At 32.1% G+C, this 23377-nt stretch overlaps 1 protein-coding gene across 1 annotated transcript; it reads left to right on the top strand.

Annotated features, from left to right (window-relative positions):
- The first annotated feature begins 461 nt into the window (after window positions 1-461).
- Window positions 462-22287, top strand: LOC127704265 (uncharacterized). Its single transcript, XM_052208254.1, has 7 exons — window positions 462-631; window positions 8646-8810; window positions 9667-9825; window positions 10107-10247; window positions 12682-12827; window positions 15076-15157; window positions 18622-22287. Exons 1-7 carry the CDS (start codon window positions 580-582, stop codon window positions 19668-19670), a joined length of 1794 nt encoding a protein of 597 aa, XP_052064214.1. The 5' UTR covers window positions 462-579; the 3' UTR covers window positions 19671-22287.
- Window positions 22288-23377: the final 1090 nt, after the last annotated feature.

Here is a 23377-nt window from a genome sequence, read left to right as displayed (position 1 = left end):
AATTTCTATTTCATATACAATTTTACAATGGTATTTTTAAATGATTACACCGATTTCAGTGTGTATGTCATGTGTTACAATAACCCAAAATCAGCCACGGTACGCAGAAGGAAACATTATATACAAAAATAAAGGATTTTAAAAGTATAGGGTAAAATTGTAAACAAACAAATGTACATATGATTTATTTCTGGTGCAGTAAAATTGGTGCCGTTTAATGTTTTACTCAAAGTAAATTATCTAGACATTATAATATATATGAATAGATGGTAATAAATATAACTGACTACTAGTATCATAAACACGTAGTTCTCCCAATGACGAAATAATAAGAAATCATTTAAGACAGATTATTCAAAAAGGTAAAAAATTTTTGTCACAAATGTGATGGTATATTACTATGGTTCGTCCTTTTGAACATTATTTCTATTCATTTGACCAATCATATTTTTGCTTTCAGTTTTGGGCGTAAATTGTTCAACCTTAGATAATCCGGCACATGGTCGAGTAAGACTACGAGCAAGAGGCAGAATCGCAAAGTTCAGATGCTATCGTAAATACACGTTATTTGGAAAAAAAATGATCATATGTTCAGGCGACAAATGGAGTTTTCCACCACCTATTTGTATACGTGAGTATGGTTTATATATCCCAAACTATCTAAGATCTTTCCCAAACCCCCTTTGAAATCTTTCAAGCAGCCAAACTATTCCGAGGAATCTGCTTATAAAATTGAAATGTTTACACCCAGTACGGCCTCTTGAGAGCGACGCTCGTGTGGTTACAAACGCTGTAAACACTAGTAAACCAATGTAAATGATGAGATTAGATCTATGATTCAACAATGTTCATCAGCAATGCAATCCAGACACACTTTAAATTATTTTGTTATGTATCATATTAAAGTCTGAATATCATTTACATCCTAGAAAATGTTATGAATGGTATACTTGTCATATGCACTGTCTGAAAAAAATATAATATATAATAAAAGCGAACATTTGTCCCATGTACAAATTCATATCAAGAGCCAGTCTGCCAGAAAACCATTGAGCCAGTCTGCCAGAAAACCATGCATTAGTCTCCAAATGCAATGTTATCATATTGACCTCAAATTTTGCATACATGATACCTTCATGGCAACTACTCTCTGATCAAATTATTTTTAAATATATTCAATGGTACTCTCTTCATGGAGCGCCATCTATATATAGCCATTTATGGTGAAAATAAAGCTGAAAATTTGCCAATTTCAGCAGACTTAAGCTGACAAATACCAGTGTTTATCAACATGAAACTGTTTTATTGGTAATATTATTTTGTAAAACTGTATTTTAACTGTCAATTTATATTAACGCCTGAGGTTAAATTTTTTTCCTATATTTGCTCATGCTGGTCTAAATATCAGAAGTTTTACGAAACTGCTAAAATGGTGAAATTTTCTAATTTTTAAAAGTCTATATTTTCTAAAGTGGCAAAAATATATTAATGCCATTTGTTTTTTCTTAAACCCTAATCATATATCTACAAAATATAAAAAAAATCAATTTCAACAAATGATTATAGTTATCAATATAAAATTATTAGTTTAGAAGGAATAGTGGTTTAGCAGGTGTTATCCCATATCAATGAAATTTTTCTTATTTGGACCCATCAATAATTCCCCTCTGGGGCCCCACCTTGTAGAAAATAAACATATGATGCACACCTAAAATATCTAATTAGTATCTCATACAACTTCCACATTAAACCCTTTAGTGGTTGCGGAGGAGTTGCGGACCACAGGTAGTTACACTACACCACTACTGATTTTCTCCTTTTTGGTCCAAAGTTTCACAGCCCCATAAACCGTCAATAGATAAAAAAAAAAAACACATGTTGCACAATTTCACAACCCCCACAAGACACATCATTAGTTTGGTTTAAATACATTCTGTACTTTAAGCGGACTTAAGGATTGTAGATATATTACAAACAAAAAGATGGACAGACAGACAGACAGACCGACATTATGAATATTATATATACCCCAGCTATCACTAGCAAGGGTATATAAGTCCTTTTTTACAAAAGGATCGAATGGATTCAGGACAGCCAATAATTACGTGTCAAGCTAGCCCTTCTGGTTTTAAATAATTTGTTAAAAGAAGAAACGCTGAGGGGATATGGTTGGTTGGTTCACTATTGTGGATACTCATATGAATCTTTCCAATGGAATAAGACATGTGGAGAAAATTTATCAAATCACCAATTACTATATCTAAATTAAAAAGGAGGGATATGTTGTATAGATTCATGACGAAAAATCTTTATATTTACTTGATAAAATCCTAGAAAATTAGCAGAGCTTTTGTTGCTGTTCTTCATCTTAAAGTCACAGTGATGCCTTCAACATGTACAAAAAGCTCACACCTCACTGCAAGTTCAAAATGACCCTTAGCACTGTTTAACTTCATTTAGACTTTAACTGTCGGATTTCATGTACATAAAATAACATGTTTTAATCATTTTCATTTTATATTAATTCAAAATACACGTATCAAGGCAATTAATACTGGAAAGTAAAACACTAATACAATGACGGTGGCATTTTTTGTAGTTACACTGTACTGGTTTTGCAACAAGAATGAATGTAAAGTTGAAATGTCTATTATATCTGTATAATGATATATGTTGCCAAGTCTGCAGACACAGCATATACCGGTATGTCATCATTTAATATTCTGCCAAGGTGTTTTGCAAATCTTCGTCCTCAACTACATTCAAATTCTCAATTCTAACTAATGACGACTTTGCTTGATATCTAGATTCAAGTTTGACAAATTTTGCAAATACACTCCAAACTTGAGATGTGGTAACCACTCATCAGAGTTAAATTTCTTTGTTCCATCATCGTTCTTAAATAGTTTCAAATTATCAAAGGTTTGATAAAATATTTGTCTTTTTTCTGTAGCACTGCATTCTACGTATATATCATGTAATAATTCCTTAACCATACTACCATACCATTTCCTTTTCAATTTTACTAAAACGTTTCAATGGCTTATAGAAACCGTAAAAGTTCATCTTTCTGCAATATAAATTCAAAAGCTAATTGTAGCAAAACCGTTGTGCTCATGAAAATCAGCAACACATGTCTTAGCCCAGAGAAGTTTCGCTTTGTAATAACAATTTTCTATGTTGGCATATATATATATACGCTTATATATGCATATATGATATTCTAAGACGTGAGGTGTTTGTTTAAACATTTAAGCAATTTTGCTCTGGACAAGCAAAGAATGGATCATCATCTGAATTATCATCAGTGTCGGCTATTACATTTGCTCTTGGAAAATATTCAGTTTCTGCTGTTTCATTATATCCTCCATCTAATTTGTCTTTGTGATAAGTGTAATTAACAGATCCTAGTTTCTGATTAAAAAATGGTATTTGTACCTACAAAAAAACACGTAACCATATTTTCATAACATATGGAACTGATTGAGCATAACGTAGGTAAATATTGACAAAATGCTAAAAGAATAGTGTTCTAGCTCAATACAAATTTTTTTTCTCAAAAATGACGCTTGACATTATTGTCTCAAACAGACTAGAAATTTTACTGACACTGCTTTTTTTAGAACAATACAAGGGTAATTACTAGTGAAGCATGACAAGCTTACCCTTCCTAAGTACCAGAGTACCTTCTCTCGTTGTAGTTTTTGGTATCGGGTCCGTTCGCTCCCAATACACGTTCGCATCTTACACGTTCGCCCCCTGGGTCCATTCGCACCCTATTTTTGTTGAAAAACCGGTTGAATTATTAGATGTTTTTTTATGTATATATACTGGGACGATTATATTAAGGGGGGTGGGGTTAGGAAACACAAATCATATATCTGCTCAGGATTCGTAATTTTTGTTTGACGATTCTATACTAAAGTACAGTTTGACATGTAACTGCTTTCGAGAAGGTATTCATGCTTCCAATGGCAATTTGTTATAATTTTATATGATCATTCATAAAAATATACAGATATTTGATAACCCATATCAAATTCATGAACGTGTGCTAGTAAATTTTATCAAGCCAATGTCACAGTACTGACCTGGACCTGAAAATAACCAAACTTAAAAATCAAGAATTTGGTCCACCAAGACGATGCAAATTTTCATTGATAAAGACATAAGACATAAGACATACGACATTTTATTTCACAAAAGCCCCCACATGGGGTAGGTTAATACAACATTTTAACAAACAATAAAAGTTGGAACATATTTACATTAGAACAACATGGTAAACAATGGTGCAATGATAGTATACATAATGAATACTAATATGTGACAGAAAGTACAAATTATAGTAACATGATTAAGCACATGTATTAAAAGGTTTTAATAACACTTCAAAATTTTGCTATTCCAGTAATTGTAAATAAATCTGGTGTATTCACCAGTTCTTTAAATTTTAAAACATTTGGGTTATTACACATATTTAAAGGTAAAAATTTAGCTCTTACATTGTTGAAAAAGGTACATTTGAATAAGTAATTTAACTCATCACCAAGTTCATTAGCATTACAGAGATTACTATGTCTTTCAGTTCTATCAATATTTAAAAATCTGTCAGTTTCAATGGGCAATCTATTTCTAAGGCAATGGAATTAACATAAATACATTCTTAGATCAGATGGTAATACTAATAAATATTTCTCAAAACAAAAATCAGATTTGTATATTCTATTATTAAGACATTTTGCAGAATTCATCACATTATTACTCCAGTTCAGCACCCTCAAACATTTCTTTACATTCTTACTAATATTATATTATCAGATTTAGCAATTATTTGATTATCCCACATCAAATTAAATCCGCATTTATATAAAGTATCTCTTTTAATTTCTGACAACCATTTAAAGTGGTAGAAACCCCTTTTACTAAGCTGATACAATATAGAATACAGTGTATATGAATTTTTTTCTCTTTTGCCACACATGATACGTTGCCAAAAACCAACCATTCTAGCTTTGATAAGAATATGTAATGGTATTCTCCATAAATCATACAATAAGCAGTACTTTTTTAACCTTCAAAATTGTTTTACAAAATTCCACATGCAAGTTTTCTATAATATTACAATTTTCAAAACCGCATACTTCTGCACCATATAACAAAATAGGTACAACCATCGTATCAAAAAGCCCTAATTGCATATCAATTGGTAAATTCAACTTTCTAGCCTTTCTTAAGACTATAAACATGACTTTTCTTGCATGCTGTACAAGATGTGCTTTAATTTGGCATCATTGAAATTACCCGTACATGAAAATATGATACCAAGGTATTGAAAATTTTTAACAATATTTAGGCTTTCACCACTATATTCAAAGTTCTTATTATATGTGTTAAGTCTAGACCTTGGAAACTAATTATAAGACATTTTTTTGTTGAAAATAAATTATTTGTTGCAGAAGGTTTACAAGAGAAATAAGTAATTTCTTTGCCACAGATTTTAGATCATTTCCCCTTACATGAAAATATTTAATTTAAATCAGCCTAGAGCAAAAATAAATAATTTACCCCAAAAACATTGAAAATTGATATTTGATCCAAAAATCTTCCAAGCTCAACCCCATCCCCCCTTTTCTCCAACCAAAAAATCAAATGGTCCTCATGAATCTATTATGTGTATGTGTATGGATAGAGAGTTTTTTCTTATCTGTTCCTATGTTGATGACCTCTCCCTTGTTTCCAACTAGTAGGCCTTGTAGACTCTCTGTTTTCTGTTGCCTTGCTGGAAGCTATATGTTCTAGGTAGCAACATTTCAGTTTACTTAAGCTTCCTCTCCAATAAATGCCAAAAATAGTCTCGTTGTTGTCGGAATATGTTTAACTGAAGCGATATAGCATCAATATTTAAAATCCAGTGCCATATGAAAATAGGGTAAACTTTCTTGGTTCACTTTGACTTCTTTCCAGACACTCCAGTCTAATCAAATGTATATGTGTGTTCTTATTTAACTGTGAAATAGGTATTGCGGGTGTGTCATTGTTATAACTTGGTTATTTTCCACAAGAGATACCAGTAAATATGAGTAGTCTCATCTCTTGTTCTACTTCTCCGTGACAGACAACTTATGGTAACATTATGTTTTCACAACGGAGAGTGTAAACAAGGGGAAATAACTCATAGAAAACCTGTGAATGGTTTTTTCACTATTTCAGAGATTTTTTGGCAATAATACATAAAAATAATGACATTATGTATGTAAACTGTATCATGCAGTAATTCTATTTAATTCAGATCTAAAGTTAATTCATTGGTTAGGGTTAATGGGTTTTAATAAGTTTTAAATAATTCAGAAATTTATCAAAATATAGGAAAGTTAGATGCAAATTTCAATATCCTGCAATAATTTGCCAAATTAGATTTTAGATATTTTTGACAATATCTTTTGGTATATTCACTGATGCTTATTTCATGAATAAATAAATGCCACTTTAGATTGATGGACTCAAACTTCCTTCAAAATTCATTGTGGTCTACAGGGCCCTTCACAACGAATAATCATTCGAGACAAATCTTTCCTGACATGGTTTATTTTTGTCTATCCAGATCTTTTTAGCAAACATAAGTTGAAATTACCAGTAACACTGTTAAAAATCAGAATTTATTGAGTTGAAACTATACACTAGCATTTAAGTGATTTTTAGGCATTTATGCAAATGAGGCTGTTTCTAAAAATAGACACGATGCAACAAAGTCTAAGATATATTTTCAATTTTTCTTTATATATAAGATTTCAAAAATATAAAAATATTTCAAAAGTTCCGACATGCCATTTGGACAATATTTTCGATTTTGCATGGTTTTCTGGCAGACTGGCTCTTAAAGACGGAATTGCCAACATATCTTTAATTGAATTTAAGTGTTTTGAGTAATATCATACACAATACCGTATCGATCTAAAAAGGAAGGATAACATTTCAGGGGAAATACACTAGAGGCTTAAAGGTGGCTCACCTGTCAAAATACTGTAGTATGCAAAATAGAAATAAAAAAAAAGAAGTAACAGCACTTGCATCCATCTGTCACCGTTTAAGTAAAATTGTTACCAGATTTAATCAATATCAGCTAGGAGAATATCAGGAAAAAAATGGTCGTAAAGTCATTTATGGGTATTAACCCATATAAGGAGTCAGTTTACGATTTCTAACATTAGCTTTCCTTGTAACTTTTGTCTTCCTGATAATGTTTTCTGTTTGCAGTTCCTCTCTGTTTATTATTGTTTTAAGGTTAAAAGCCAAAAGCGCAAAATCAAAAAATTAATGGCAACTGCCAACAGGACAACATTTCAATTAATGGGAACTGTCGATTGACGTTTATTCTATATCGGATTTTGCTGATAGTTTAACTGTTTACAGTTTTTCCCTTTCTATGATGATTTAGAAGAAAATAGCCCTTGAAATAAACAGATTTGGAAAATAAATTCTTGCTAAATTTTTTCATTCGAAACACTATTGTTTGATAATAAAGATGTTTTTTTCTGTCCAATTTTCATGCGGTTCAATGCAAATTCTATCACTTTAGTCATGTTGTAAAAATAATTTGATATTAATATTTACTTATATGTTTGTGTACAGTGTACTTTCAGATATTTGACTGTTTCAAGTGACTTTAACACGTACTAAGCTCAGTTTATCACAACAAATATGGGGAAAGAAAATATTGTTTGATAAATTTTACATTAAAAATTAAAAGAGAGGCGAGATATACCGAAGGGACATTCAAACTCGTAAGTCGAAATAAACTGACAACGCCATGGCTAAAAATAAAAAACGATAATAAAGACAAAGAATAGTACACAAAACATAAAAAAGAAAACTAAAGTCTTAGCAACACGAACCCCACCAAAAACTGGGGGTGATCTCAGGTGCTCCGGAAGGGTAAGCAGATCCTGCTCCACACTTTGCACCCGTCGTGTTGCTCATGTAAGTACAAACCCGCTGATTCGTTAGGTCTCATTCGGGGAAAAGGGGACGGAATTAGAGTTACGGCAATTGAAACATCCGTCGTCATCTGTGAAACAAATATTCCATAACGATCAACCAACTCGTAATGGCGTCCATAAAATTTACGAAGGGATGATTTTAAATTCGCCATTTGAAACTCTTGGTTTGATAACTTCCTTGTGAGCAGCAACCCTCTATCAAGGAAATAATGATAGGAAATACAAGCCCTGTAATATCGTATCAACTTGAATATATATACGCCGTATGCAGGCGCTGCTGCAATATTGCTACATAGAAATGGAAAATTCACCATTGGGAAGTTGAAATCATAATAGCTAATTAAATTCTGTATTAAAATCATTTATTCAAACTAAAAAAACTTTATATTAGCAGTTCTAACTAACTGTTTGACAAATCCGTTAACTACATAATATATACACCCGTTATGTCTAGCCAACGAATTCTGTCATAGGCAAGATGTTTGAAAAATAGTCTAAAAAATTAATTGTTATAGCCAAAACTCTGTGTAAGGAGGAGGAAACAAATGAATGAAAGAACATTTTTTTTACAAATAATCATCTCTAAAAGCAGACAAAATATCATAAAATTGACAAGTTAAAAAACCAGGAAACTACTTTTTTCAGGAAAAGGTTGTGATGAAATTCAATCTACAGGAAATGTTACAATCACTGAAGAAAAAAATGGCGCTGTACTAGAATTCAAATGTGCTCCACCACTCATATTGACAGGCGAGAAAATGATCACGTGTGATGGAGCTACTTGGAGTGCCCAAATTCCTTCATGTAAATGTACGTATGTTTTAGTGCTCACCAAAGTGATTCGAGCGTCACTGATAAGTCTTTTGTAGGCAAAACGGGCGTCTGGATTACAAAATTTTGATTATGGTTCTCATAACGAATTTATTTGCATTAAAAGATTTTCTTTCAAAACAAAACTAGAAAATAGTGTATTTCATTTAAAAGGAGTAAAACTTTTAAATTTTAGCGACAGAAACATACAAAACTTCCTTCAACTAATGATAGAATAGATAATGTTCCTTATCTTGACAGTAGGTAAACAACTTGAACAGGAATTAAACTGCCTACACCTTACAGCAGTTGTCGACGAAAGTTTTACTGTTTCACATTCCTCAGTATTTAGACATAGAAAACTTTATATTTATTTTTCATGGAAAACACATTTAAAAAAAATAAACGCTGGTGAGCTTTTAATTGAATATAAGAACAAAACAAAACAAATAAAGCACATAAAACATACGACTTGATAAAGACAGACAACAATCAGAATTATGGATTTCGAGCAAACTTATATTAAAATTTAATAAATAATTTAAAACATAAAATACAATTATTTGACAATAAAAATGCGCAGCTCATGTGGCAAGCGCCTCTATCGGTCATTGGACAGCAGATTATCAGCTGTGAAAATTGAAAAGTTTAAAATTAGCACTAGATAGCAAAGCCATTTATATAAGCTAAACATTTGAGTTAAATAATATATCAAGAAATCAGTAAAATAAAAAGAAATGAGTTGCAGAGCTGATACTATGGTTTACGATTTTTTGTATGACACATGGGAAATAAAGCATTCCTATGTTATTTTTTAAGTTATCTTATATAGTCCTTTGCTTTATTTTGTATGCAGATGTAGAACCAGGAAAATACTGTGATTTTGAAGATGAAAATATTTGTGGCTGGCAACATGATAAACTAGCAAACTTTGAATGGAAATGGAATTCTGGTACCACACCTACTCGACGCACAGGTCCGAAATATGACCATACCTTGGGGAAAGGTCGAAACGGTAGGAAAATGAACATATAATTATAGGGGTTTTCTTTTCTTTTTTGATGAAAATGAAGCTCGAAAAAAATTTAACTAAAAAATAAGCAATGTGTTACAGAATAATGATTCTATAGTATACACAATGTGTTGATCTAAATGTGTCAAAGAATTTTTTCCTTATGCGCTAGTCGCAATTAAGTAAGAAAAATATACATATTTCAAAATATAAAGCAATGTGTTATCTGAATTGATAATTGCTTCGTATGGCATATTTGTGAATCCAATTTCTTGTTTTTTCAGGACATTATATGTTTATGGAATCATCATCTCCTATAGAAATGAACGACAAAGCAAGATTATTGTCTCCGTATTTTCCAGCTACAACCGGTGGTCTGTGTTTTGAGATCTGGTATCATATGTTGGGACCAGTAGGATACAACCGTATGCATTGGTCAACAAATTATATTTACCATTTCATGGAAGACTAACGGTTTCAAATTGATCACAGAGTCTTTTATCGCTTGATAATGTTATGGGTTTTATTGATACCACATGTTCATATTGTTACATATAGCGGTTTTGGTAAGAAGTCACAGTTGCTATACTTCCTTATGAATATCTGTGTCACAGATGACCACAAATATGTTTAAATTGTCGTAACCACGATCCCTTTCTCTTTTCCTCGGTTGTAACATCACCGAATGTGACTAATCACCGAATTTATAATCACCAGGAGTAAGCTAGCAATACACAGTTAGGAGTTTGGTTTCGCATTTTGGCCCCGCTAAATTTTTCAAATATGAAAGTAATTGTGCAATCAAATTGATTTTTAGATAGCTGAAGAATAATAGCCTTCAAAGTGGGTTTATATTTTTTTTGTTCGAGCATATTGTTTTTCTTATATTATTTAACATTTCACAGCGGTATAACATGTTACTTTTATTATTCTTCCCTTAGTTTATTTATTTTGTATTTACATTGTATCATAGATCAAATTTATTTGTTCAGTGTATGTTCACTGGTATTAATATGTGCTTTGATTGAGTTAAGCCATTTCACTTGATATTTTATAGTGTGTCTTTCTATGTTGTGATGTTACACTATTGTTTCAGAAAAAGGGTGAAGGTTTGGTACCATTAAAACGTTTAAACCCGCTGCAATTGTTTGCACCTATCCTAAGTCAGGAATCTGATGTTCAGTAGTTGTCGTTTGTTGATGTGGTTCATAAGTGTTTCTCGTTTCTCGTTTTTATATAGATTAGAACGTTGGTTTTCCCGTTTGAATGGTTTTACACTAGTAATTTTTGGGGCCCTTTATAGCTTGCTGTTCGGTGTGAGCCAAGGATCCGTGTTGAAGACCGTACTTTGACCTATAATGGTTTACTTTTATAAATTTTGACTTGGATGGAGAGTTGTCTCATTGGCACTCATACCACATCTTCTTATATCTATTATATGATGGTTGAGATGGTTTTTTTCCAAGTTTTATGGACCTTTTTTCTGTTTGACAGTCTGTATTTTCACATACGCACCGCCCATATGTCCAGAAATTATTATAGTGTTTTCCAACAAATATTTACGCCTGAATTTTTTAGTTCAAATTTTTGAAAAAATCAGATGAAATGCATACGACTTTTATTCAACCTCTTGATAGATACATGTCAATGGTTTCAGAAAAGGTATCACTCAAATGGATTGAAATTCTACTTTGGACCAAAATTTTGTGACTTTTGGCCCTCCTTTTTGCAATGTTTTGTATAAAATAAATATAGATTTTTGCCATGGTTTCACAAAAAGAGATTATATTTCAGCATTTTAACTACTTAGTATTGAAAATCAAATCTATGAAGGATGCTGTTTCGATACACATGCACATTTATGACCATGATCGGTATACCCCTTCCGGAGCACCTGTTATCAACCCCAGTTTTTGGTAGGGTTCTTGTTGCTCAGAATGTTTTTTCAATGTAGAGTTTGTCCCCTTGAAACAGTATTTTCTGCCTCTTTTCTATGACAATTCGACTTTGGGAGAGAATGAGCATGCTTTAAAAATGCAAATGTTCGTACAAAATTTTCAAAAAATTTATAAAAAAAAAAGTTTTTTGTTCAAATTGTTCGAGTTCTAATCAATCGCATGAAAATGGGTAATATTTGAAAACAACAAAGACTGTAAATAAGAGTAGATATGAATTGCTGATGCATATGTAATCCACTCTGCAAAAACATAATTTCTGTTACAACAAATAACTGAGAAATATTAATGAGTCGGTTAGGATTCTATTTACATCTGGGCATATTGTATACACAGCGTTGTCTGCATGATAATCTCTATGAAACTTTTCAGTGTTTTCGTGTAAAAGACTAATTTCTGTGGCACTCTTACCAGCAATGAATTAGAACCTTATTTATTGATTTCAAAACGATTCACAAAATGTAAAACGTATATTTAGAAAAATAACAGAATATCCTTTTTCAGATTATAGCATGTATTTGAATAATATTGAATAGATAAATATACTTCATTATCACTGAACTAGTATATATATATTTGTTTAGGGGCCAGCTGAAGGACGCCTCCGGGTGCGGGAATTTCTCGCTGCATTGAAGACCTGTTGGTGACCTTCTGCTGTTGTCTGTTCTATGGTCGGGTTGTTGTCTCTTTGACACATTCCCCATTTCCATTCTCAATTTTATTTAATACTATATGAAAAAATAAAGTGAAGGAACTATTAATACGAATGACCCAAAAAATAAGCTTCTGTGGCAAAATTTTGAAATTTACATCAGGAAATTACCTTTCCCTCACCTTGACCAATGGTATTACTGATATCCATAAAAGAAAGCAAGAAAATCATATTTACTCATTTTCTTAACAGAAGTTGGAAGATTAAAAATATATATTGGAGAAATGGGACAAACGGATATACTATCACAAAAAGCAGAGTTCGAGGTTTTTGGGAATCAAGGGGACGAATGGATAAAAGGACAATTTCCAGTCGGAGAACGAAAAACGTCTTTCATGGTAACTATGCAGTTGAAAGGCAACATACTTCCAAATTAGAAATTTAAATAAAATTATCTTTTTTCCCCCTCAATATAATGTTATCAGTATATATGTAAATTAAAGGCAACATTAGTTAACCGAATGATGTTCAAATCTTATAAATCCATTACAAAGATACAAATGAAGCAGATAGAAAACAAATGTTGAGGTAATCACATGGACTGCAATAGGAGCGAAACCGGAAGCATCGATAGGGTAGTTTCCTGCTGCTGTGTATGCATCACCTGTAATACGATTTCAAACTCATTCACAATGTCACAATATGGAATAGGACACAGCCGATAAATTCAAAGATCAGACAAATATTATGGTACCGAAGATCCAACACCGCAAAATCATATCGCTAGTGAGTTGAGACACAGACAGCTCGTGTCGGTCAATCAATTCATGATGGTGATTGTAAAACTCATGAAGTGTCGATTTCATTCCTTTTTGCTCAACCTCTGTTTGAGCAATTTTGTGTAAGTAGCACAATGTTAATGAATTCCGTATAATGTGAGCATGTAAGAGTGACACGCATTGATTGGAATATGAAGACAACATTCAGGGATGTGAAAAAACTATGCCTCTATTATCTGGCTTGTACTAAAATCTCCCAGACAAGTATACATGTTCCAACTACTTGACCAGACAAGTAATTTCTGAAAAAATGTTTTGCATTCAAAGCGCTTTTCTGGATTTACCTTTATCATAAACGCTTAAACTTATACATTTAATAGCCATGACTGTGCAATAGCAGACAGTAAGGATAAGTAAAAAAAACTTGGCAAGTATAATTTTGTATAGTACTTGTACTTGGGCAAGTGAGGAATTTGATATTTTCACACCCCTGGACTTACGATGGACAGAAGCTATTGATATGTAACTGCTGAGAAATGGTAAGTTGACGGATTGGATAGTTGAAGTCATCATGTTTATCATAGAATCTGGTTTAAAGTCATGCATCTCTGTCAATATCGTGGAAAAAATCAAAATAAGAAGCAGACCTACTTTCAGTAGTATCCTTACGCTGAAGTTCACTGGAAACATGAGATGTAATGACTTAACAAAAATGTGGATAATTGAGTGACAGAAGATCATCAATATACATTAAAAAGGAATTTAAAGAACTTTTTTGCAAGATGCTCTTTCTTTATGTTTTTGCGAGGACTACAACCGAAAATCCTGTTTAAAATTATTGTTCAGGAGACTACGAGGATGTTGTCCATACAGATTTTAGCTTTAACGTGTCCAATAATTTCACTGAAAATCATTTTTAGACATTTCTTCAAAACGATCCAGAGTATGTGAACATTGATTTCTATAGGGTACGTTGAAGAATAATACATATGTTATTATGTATTCTTTCATACCAGGTTCCACATTAGAAACATTTATTTTCCTTATTTAAAATCAACACAGATATAAACAACTGTGTTACGCCATCTTGATATACGATCAAGATAGTTTCACAAAAGTGATAAAAATAAAAAAAAACCACTCACATATCTTTTCCACCGATCTCGAGTTATTTCGCAATTGAAAACATAATATTTTCCCTGTTCCTTGTTCTCGTTAAAGTAACGTTCTTCACAAAAAAAAATATTTTATTATCGAAGTTTGATATTTCAATTTTGTGAGACATTTGATTGCAGTAAAGTTGAATTTGTTTACATAAACGACCGAGTAGCCATTTTCTGTCTTTGGCCATGGTTTATTAGGTACGTTTTTATATAAGGTCTCAACTTCTAAATTTTCTGAAACGTAGAGAACATAAAGGTAGAAGTTTACGTTAGATGGTTTTGCTAAGTTTGAAGTACCTTTGGTTAAATGTATCTTTCAATGCATTTATGTACATCTTTCTTCCCTTATCAAACAGTTCCTTAAAGCCCATCAGGTGAATCCAAGTAAAAAACAATTCAACAAAGTAACCCTTCAATAAAGAAACCCTTCCCATTGTACTTTGTTTTAATGAAACACTGTGTTATTACAATTTTAAGTCGCTGTAGACATACACCCGGTCATCAATGATTCTGCAAAAGACATAATTTATTGCGTACATTTAGATTTTTCAATCTGGGAATGTCGATAGCATCCTCTAAAACTTTTATTTACTCTAAAATATTGTAAGGTTTCTTGAAAATCCTTTTTAAATCAAATCTTTATAGACAAACCCATTTTCATTACAATCTTCACAAGTGACTAAATATTGTTTTTGTATTTTCAGTTTATAATTGAAGGTACGAAATTAAAAAGTCACTTGAGTGATATTTCTGTAGATGATCCTAAACTGTACAACTGTTCGGATGGTAAGTTTTACTATTGAACATCACTCTTACAGTCGTTTAACAATAATGATAATTGGCTTTATTTCATAATCTATAATTATCTTGACAAATATTTACAATACTAGTGGGCCAGTAACTGTCAGTTACAAATTACCGCTACATGTCAGTATATGCAGTAACGAACGCACTATATAGAAACGACAAACTCTTCTTATGTTCAGACACTTTTTTCGTTACTTTAAACGGATTACGACAGACAAGTACAGAGTTATTAGAATTTAACGAGTCGTGCGAAGATACATGTGCGATGACATGACGTCTTCGTTTTATGAAGTTATCGATTGTGTTTGGTTTATTAGACGTACCTTCTTTTCTACTTCTAATAAAAGCAAATTATGGTATTCATGTTCAGGTTGGTAGATTTTGTTATCAATGAGGGGCTAGATTCAGATATGACGGTAACTGGTTTTTGTACTAATAAAATATCAAGCACACTTACATTGCCACACTATAATAACGCTTTTTTCGTAGTTTATCAGATTATTAACAGTTGGGTTTCTCACTGTACAACCCTGCTTTTTTGCCGCTAATTAAAGGAGATGCAGATTAAGTCTACATTGTTAAACCTAACCTTTAATCTTTCATATATTACAGAGATATTTTCAAACTGATGATCTGTAAATCAGTATTCAAGAAATAGGGAAATTGTTGAAACTTTTTCGGGAAAGCGATACTTACGCAATATGAATAAATTTTTTTTAATAATTCCACTGTTAAAAATCACTGTATGTAGAATTTGTATTCCCGAATTGATTTCGCTTAGCAAAATGTGGTATGACATTGATCTGTTTCAGCATTATTGCATTAATATTAATTCGCAAATCCTAAAACATACATTTCTGTAATAAACAAAAGCCAAGATTCAGCGTCTTGATGAAAGCATTTTTTGGTTATTGATTTATTTATTTATTATCACATTTATCACATATTTGCTTAATTCATGTATTTAGATATTTACTTATTATATTGGAGGCCTTGGGTTGTTTTTTTTTCTATCTTTGGTCGGGTTGTTGTCTCTTTGACGCATTCCCCGTTTCCATTCTCAATTTTATTTACATTTTTACTACGGTCGCTGTTTTTTTCTGGTTTCTAGGCAAAAGTTGTCTTAATAAGTAACTTCAGTATTTATTTGGATATGATGTGACATGTAACGCCAATTTTGATTAAACGACGTCTGACTTTTCGTTGTAACTGTCGACGTTTTCAAGATATAAATGTTTTGTTTCGAGTTTATTGCGAGTATTCCATTAGAATAGGTATAACAATACCGTAATGTCAGCTCAGCAATCAGTGCTTCGGAAGCTTTAAATGAGACATACTTTGACATGAAATTAGTAAAACTTAAGGTAAAATCTGGTGCACATGTCGAAACAACTGAAACACCGTTAATTTCAGCAAAAGGTACCAGACTAGTAAAAACAACGGAAGAATTAGCAGCTTCGCCTACAGGTGTTATTTTTATTATTCACTTTGTAAAACCTACTGAAAGTTTAACTATAAAAACAATTACGATAACATATAGCATCAAAAATAACTTCTGGAACATGGAAACCCACTACTTGTTAAACAATAAATTTCTGCAATAGACAAATTAAAGCTAAGATTCATCGTCCTGAAGAAATCTTTTTCTAAATGTTTATCAGATTTATCACATATTTGGTTACTTGATGTATTCATCTAATCAAACATTTACTTTGATTGTTGTTTTTGGTTATTTTTGCTTGTTTCTACCAAAACATTGTCTACATAGTGACTTCAGTCATTTATCAAATGCAATATGGCTTGTACGCCATTTTCATTGATTTAGATGAGTCTGTCAACAATTCCATGGGCGACAGTAGGACTCATTGGCAACAAGGTTGCGAAGAAGCTCTAGATGTTTTTTTGGGGATATTTTAAATGTTAATTTTGAGTTTTTTTATGAGTATTGTATAATAATAGGAATAACAAACAGTATCATTTACTCAGTAATCAGTGCTTCGGTACTGATACCATTTAAAACAAATCTAATGTTCTCAAGGAATAATAACCTTAGAAGAATTATGCTATCAATTTAAGGTTCCCTTTGGCCTTCAAAAGTTTAAGTTTAAGTTTCCCGGTGGAGGTAATCCAGAAAACTGATTCGGAAGAACTAAATTTAAAGAGTGTTATTTTCATTCATTTAAAGAGTTGACAACGTCAGTTTTGGATTTGACAGCCGCAAATATTCGTTTTACTTGTTCGTCTCTGCATCGCGAGTAAAACTGCCTTTTCAACCAACAATGTCCTAAAAAAAGGTACTGCTATTCCTTAATTCAGATACCTGCGAAAAATGGTCAGACTTAAAATTTCAAACTTAAATTTCACAAGTACCTTTTACTTCATGAGGATTTTAATTTCAATACAAAACGTAAATACAGATTTGAACAACTAATATATTGTTATCATTTAACCGATGTCGAAACTAATAAGTTATAAAATATAAAATAAATGTCATTGTAATCTTAGTTACAACTGAACTCTATAGCAATGTTTGGATCTACTGAATTCTATAGCAATGTTTGGATCAACTGAATTCTATTTTAATGTCTGGATCTACTGAATTCTATTGCAATGTTTTGATCTATTTGATTCTATAACAATGTTTGGATCTACGGAATTATTTAGCAATGTTTGGATCTGCTGAATTATATAGCAATGTTTGGATCTACGGAATTATATAGCAATGTTTGGAGCTGCTGAATTATATAGCAATGTTTGGATCTACGGAATTATTTAGCAATGTTTGGATCTGCTGAATTATATAGCAATATTTGGATCTGCTGAATTTTATAGCAATGTCTGGATCTACTGCATTCTATAGCAATATTTGGATCTATATAATTCTATAGCAATGTATGAATCTATTTAACTCAATTTATTGATGCAAATTGTTCCCGATTTAAAATAAGGAATTGGTACATCATTTTGATAAACTATCAAGTGGTACTTTAATGTCTTATCACATTTAAATTCGATGACAGAACGTTATTACATATAGATAATCAATAAAGCAACACGAATCCCAGCAAAAACAGGATAAACTCGGCTGCTTCAGAATGCACGAAGTTTCACTACTGTCATCATACTTTCGTTAAATTAAATGTTTCGTGTTTAACCGTACGACATTACCAAAATTACACTATCGGTTCCCCTTGTGAAACGTATGAAAAATCTAACAATTATGCATGATTTAATGTGAAAGATTTAAATTACATATATTGGCTTAAACCTATCAAAAGCTAATGGTAAGACCGGTGGACAGGATGGGCTAACAGTAGTATCCGCTGGTTTGTTCATGATAAGATAAATTATGTTGATTATTCGCATTTTGTAAAAAAGTAAATACGGAAATAATTAAAAAGTGTCTATTTAGTCTTTAATGAATATTGTTTTTTTTTATGTAGATTTTAAGGACAGTACTCTTAGTAATCGAGAAACAACTACAATCGACGCAACAGATGCTGTTATGCAAACCACAGGTTGGACATTATTGAATACACCACGAAATACTTTTACAACGATGCATCGTAGACCAGTCGGAACTAATAAAGCTTCGTTGCGTTCAGCAGCAGTTACTGAATTAGAAAAAGTCGCAATTGAACTATCAGCTTCCCTTACAGGTGTTCTTTCAACTGGTTACCGAGTAAAAACTACTGAATGTTTAACTGTCAACAACACAAAATCGCCTAAAGCATCAAACATAACTTTAGGAACAAGGAAATCCACTTCTCCTACAGTAACCGAAGCAACTACTGATTATCAGACAAATAGTGTACCAGTTAAACAATCGTCAATTGTTCTTAGTTCTGAGTCAATGACAACCCAAGAAAAAGCAAAGACGCGCATGATTATGAAGGCAACAACAATTAAAGAAACAACTACGCGAGAAACTACTAAATTAAAACCAATAACTAAACCTGTCATGTCAATCAAAGCTTCAACCTCTACGACAGCAACTACAAATAACATAACAACGACGTGGAAAATAAAAACAACAATGAATACAAAATCTACAACATTTGCAATTAGTACAGCACATAAACCGGAAAATACCAATGATGTCAAGACGACTAGCCCTACGAAAACGTCGAAACGTGAACCATTAAAAAGAAGTTCAATTGGGTTAACTACACAAGGTGTATCGTTTTCTAACAAAAAGTTAGAAATGTCTTCTGAAGATACTTCATATTCGTCAGTTAAGTATCAAACTTCAACAGAAGGTTCACCAGAAATAGTTGAATCAGACGACACTGTTAAACTACTCATGATTGTTATAGGAGTAGGAATAGTAATTGCATTAATGATAATGACTAGCGCAATTTATGCTCATCATAAAAAGCGACAAAAAGAATGTGTTTTGTGGGACAGAGGGGAACCGATAGTTAAAAATGACTCAATCGATATGTATAATTGTGGCAAAGACAGTGATGTAGGCTATCCTTTTGAAACATAAACGCTTAATCATGGAAACGAAGGCAAATATTCTCTTTCACCAAACAGCTAATCTGCTGTGCCTAAAAGTGTCTCTCCTTGCATGCCAAAATTGTTGTTACTGAGCAAATATCACTTTTTGTCTCAAGCGTTCCTGATTTGATTTATTAGAAAAACATGCGCTCTTAAATCGACATCATACATTTATTAATATTATAATGAACCTAGACTATTCCCTGACAGTTATAGCGACTCAGTAGTGTCGTGTTTCGTAATGATATCATTTTTAGCTTACCCGTCCCAAAGGGCCGTAGTGAGCTTTTACCATCACTAGGTGTCCGTTGTCTGTAGTCGTCGTCTGTCGTCCGTTTACATTTACAAAGATAATCTCCACTGAAACTACTTGGCCAAATTTAACTAAACTTGGCCACTATCATCAATGGGGAATTAAGTTTTAAAAATGTTTATCAAATATTATTTTATTACTATAGGTTTCCGTTTCGATATTCCAAACATCTTTTATTTTGGCGATATGACTCTTGGTAAATGAAGGGAAGAACAAAGGTTTCCATTTCCATTTCATAGTGTTGCTACCAAATATATTCTCTTTAAGAATACTAGTTTTTTAACGTTCGGTCATTTTACTATAAAGTTCACACCATGCAGTAACCGCCTTTAGGTACAAATTTGACATAAACTTAATTTAAATTATATTTAGATCTTTACAGGTACATATAAAATATCCTATACCAAATTTTCGGTCAAAGTGTTTTAGCCAGTATTTGGCAATTGCTTTCCAACTTTGTGTTGGACTTCCTAAACTTCTATAATAGGCTTTTTATGAAACTTTCCAAACTGATCATTTTGATCCCCTCTATGCTTTCATCTAGACAACATAATTTTCTGTCGACAAGGCTGACTTTAGAGCCCCAAACAAAATCCCAGAAAAAGGGGTTTATTTCTTTTTCAAACTCATTAGGTATACCCTCATCTCAATCTCGTATCCCAAAATAGATATTAATGTTTTATTTTCAATCAGTACTTTACCTCTGTAAGTTAAATTTCTTGTTGTGAATACAGTTTTTTTATCTTGCCAATTATAGAATCCCATATTTTACTGTTATTAATGTTATAACCATGGTGCACCACTAAAGTTTTTATGCTATCTTTGATCCAGGATAATCTTTTTTAACCTTGGTTTTTTGCCCTTTAGCCTCCGAATAAACAAACCTTTTGTTTTATTGAAGTTAATTTTGGAACTGGAGGAGTTTATATTAATAACTTCAAAGCAAATGGGTGTGAGTGCAAAAGTGCGTAATTAGTTCATGCAAAATGCCTATAATTTGCCTTCTTGAATACAATGAAAACTCATTTATTCTAATCAGTGTTGCCATCTTCTCCCCTTTTCATTAGAATTATTTCTTATCTTTTATCTAACTAATTAAATGTTATATTTAAATGAACAAATGTTACAATATTCATCAAAATTGATATGTGTGCATGATAACTGCCCGAAGTTGGTAATTTTTCTACCTAAAAAAATGCAATTTTGAGCCAAAAATCCAAAGGGACCCGTAACCATGGCAAAGGGAACATAAACAATTTTATTGTCAATATATTTCTTATATGTTTGTCGATAGCTACCAACAAACAAAATTTCAAAAAAACAGAAACTATGCTTGCGGCAACTTGGTTTGTGGTGACAGAGAATTGTTATAAATACGACAAATCAATGTAAAAAAAAACTAAGATAATCGCATGAAATTCGATTGCTATGAGCTCGGTAGCTAATGCTATGAGCTCGGTAGCTAATGTCGCTTTAAAAGAATTTTGTAAATGTTTTATTGTTTCTCTTTTATATAGTTGATGTGTTTCCCTCGGTTTTAGTTTGTAACCAGGATTTGTTTTCTCTCAATCCATTTATGACTTTTGAACAGCGGTATACTACTGTTGCCTTTATTTATATATTACACAGCTTTTACAGACTTGGAACGTTTAAGAGCATAACGTACCTGTCTATTGTTTAGTCGTTGTTTGTCCTTTTTTATCGTTGGGTTGCTTTCACACTGACATTTATCCCTATTATCCTTTTATTTATATGAAATGTGGACCTTTTTATACAAAGTTCACATGTCTGTTGCAGGGACTAGTTATTTAATTTGATATTGCTACAATAAGGTCATCATGAAGATCATGGTAACATTTGATTTTTAAAAGCCAAGGGTTAATGTCGAGCTTAGTGTCACCAAATCGTTGTCACTACGACATAAACAATACACGGTTTGTTATTTCTGTCTGAATTTGATTTGAATAATTATAATAAAGAAATGATGACCACTATTGATTTTTAAGGTAAATGCTGGAGATCATAGGAGTTCAGTCCAAATCCGGTTCAGAGAATTAATTTATATTCTGCTTCAAGCTTTAAAGACATTTAAAACGTAAAAATAGACATCTCTCGTGTTTTGCACTCATTTGGCCGAATGGTAAAAAGTAAAATAACAAAAATACCGAACTCCAAGTAAAATTCAAAACAGAAAGTCCCTAATCCCTTATCAAATGGCAAATTCAAAATATAAAACACATAAAACGAATGGAAAACAACTGTCATATTCCTGACTTGTTCTAAGGTTAAGGCTTTTATCACATATAAGACTATATGTTTTGGCATTTTTGTCATTCATATCGACAATAAACTATTGATATGCTGTGGAGTGTCTTTCTATCATGTATATATTTACAATTATATTTTCACGAGACTAATCACTGAACTTGAATTTACCATGAACAACACGACGGGTGCCTCATGGGAAGCAGAAACATCTACATACCATTTCAGACCACATGAGATCAATCCCAGTGTTTATTGGTTTCTGATGCTCCGTCTTTAGTTTTTTATGTAGTGTTTTGTAAACTGTTGTTTGTATTTTCGTCGTTTTTCGATTTCTGTCATGATGTTGTCGATTTCTCTTCGAATTTTGAATTTTGATTTTCCCTTTTGTTATCTTACTCCTCTTTTTGCTTGGTTTTGTGGTAAGACATATTGATCATACATAAACAGAGACATTGGACATTGATCAATTAGATAGACAGTAACTTAACAATATAATAAAAAAGAAGATATCTGATCATCAAACATACCATTTCTCAGTATATTATTATTTTGTTTAATTCTAAAAAGTGGCTTTCTAAAAACATATTGTAGTTCTTTCTGAGATCGTTTTTTTTATTGAACTAGTAGGCTTAAACATAGAAAAAAACCTACAAAAATAAATAAATATTTACCCACGTTCAACAATGTACACAAAAAATCTTATTGGAAGATCATAAATCAATATTCCAATGTTTCACAAAATGATTATCCCTCAGGGACAACTTATACACGGTCTAGTATATACGACGGATCATCCCGAAAATCTATAATGGACAATTGGATAAAGGGAAAAGTGTTTTACACATAAATAATTTGTTGTTGATGCGAAAAATCGGTAGGGGCATTCTATTGTTTTAAATTTCTGCTTTCTATTCTGAATTTTTTTTTTCCAGGTTGACATTTTTCGCTTCCAAGTTGACATTTCTCACTTCAAAATATAATAATTAGGAGATGTGGATGAGTGCCAATGATACAACTATCCACCTGAGACAAAATGGCGTACATTTTAGCAATTTAAGGTCTCCATTCGGCCTTCATCAATGAGTGAAAACCATACCACACAGCAAGCTATAAAA

Source organism: Mytilus californianus, unplaced genomic scaffold (assembly GCF_021869535.1).
Source record: "Mytilus californianus isolate M0D057914Y unplaced genomic scaffold, xbMytCali1.0.p SCAF_6, whole genome shotgun sequence".
In the NCBI taxonomy this organism is placed as follows: domain Eukaryota; kingdom Metazoa; phylum Mollusca; class Bivalvia; order Mytilida; family Mytilidae; genus Mytilus; species Mytilus californianus.
Note: the sequence above shows the minus strand (reverse complement) of the source record. Positions and strands in the feature narration are given on the sequence as shown.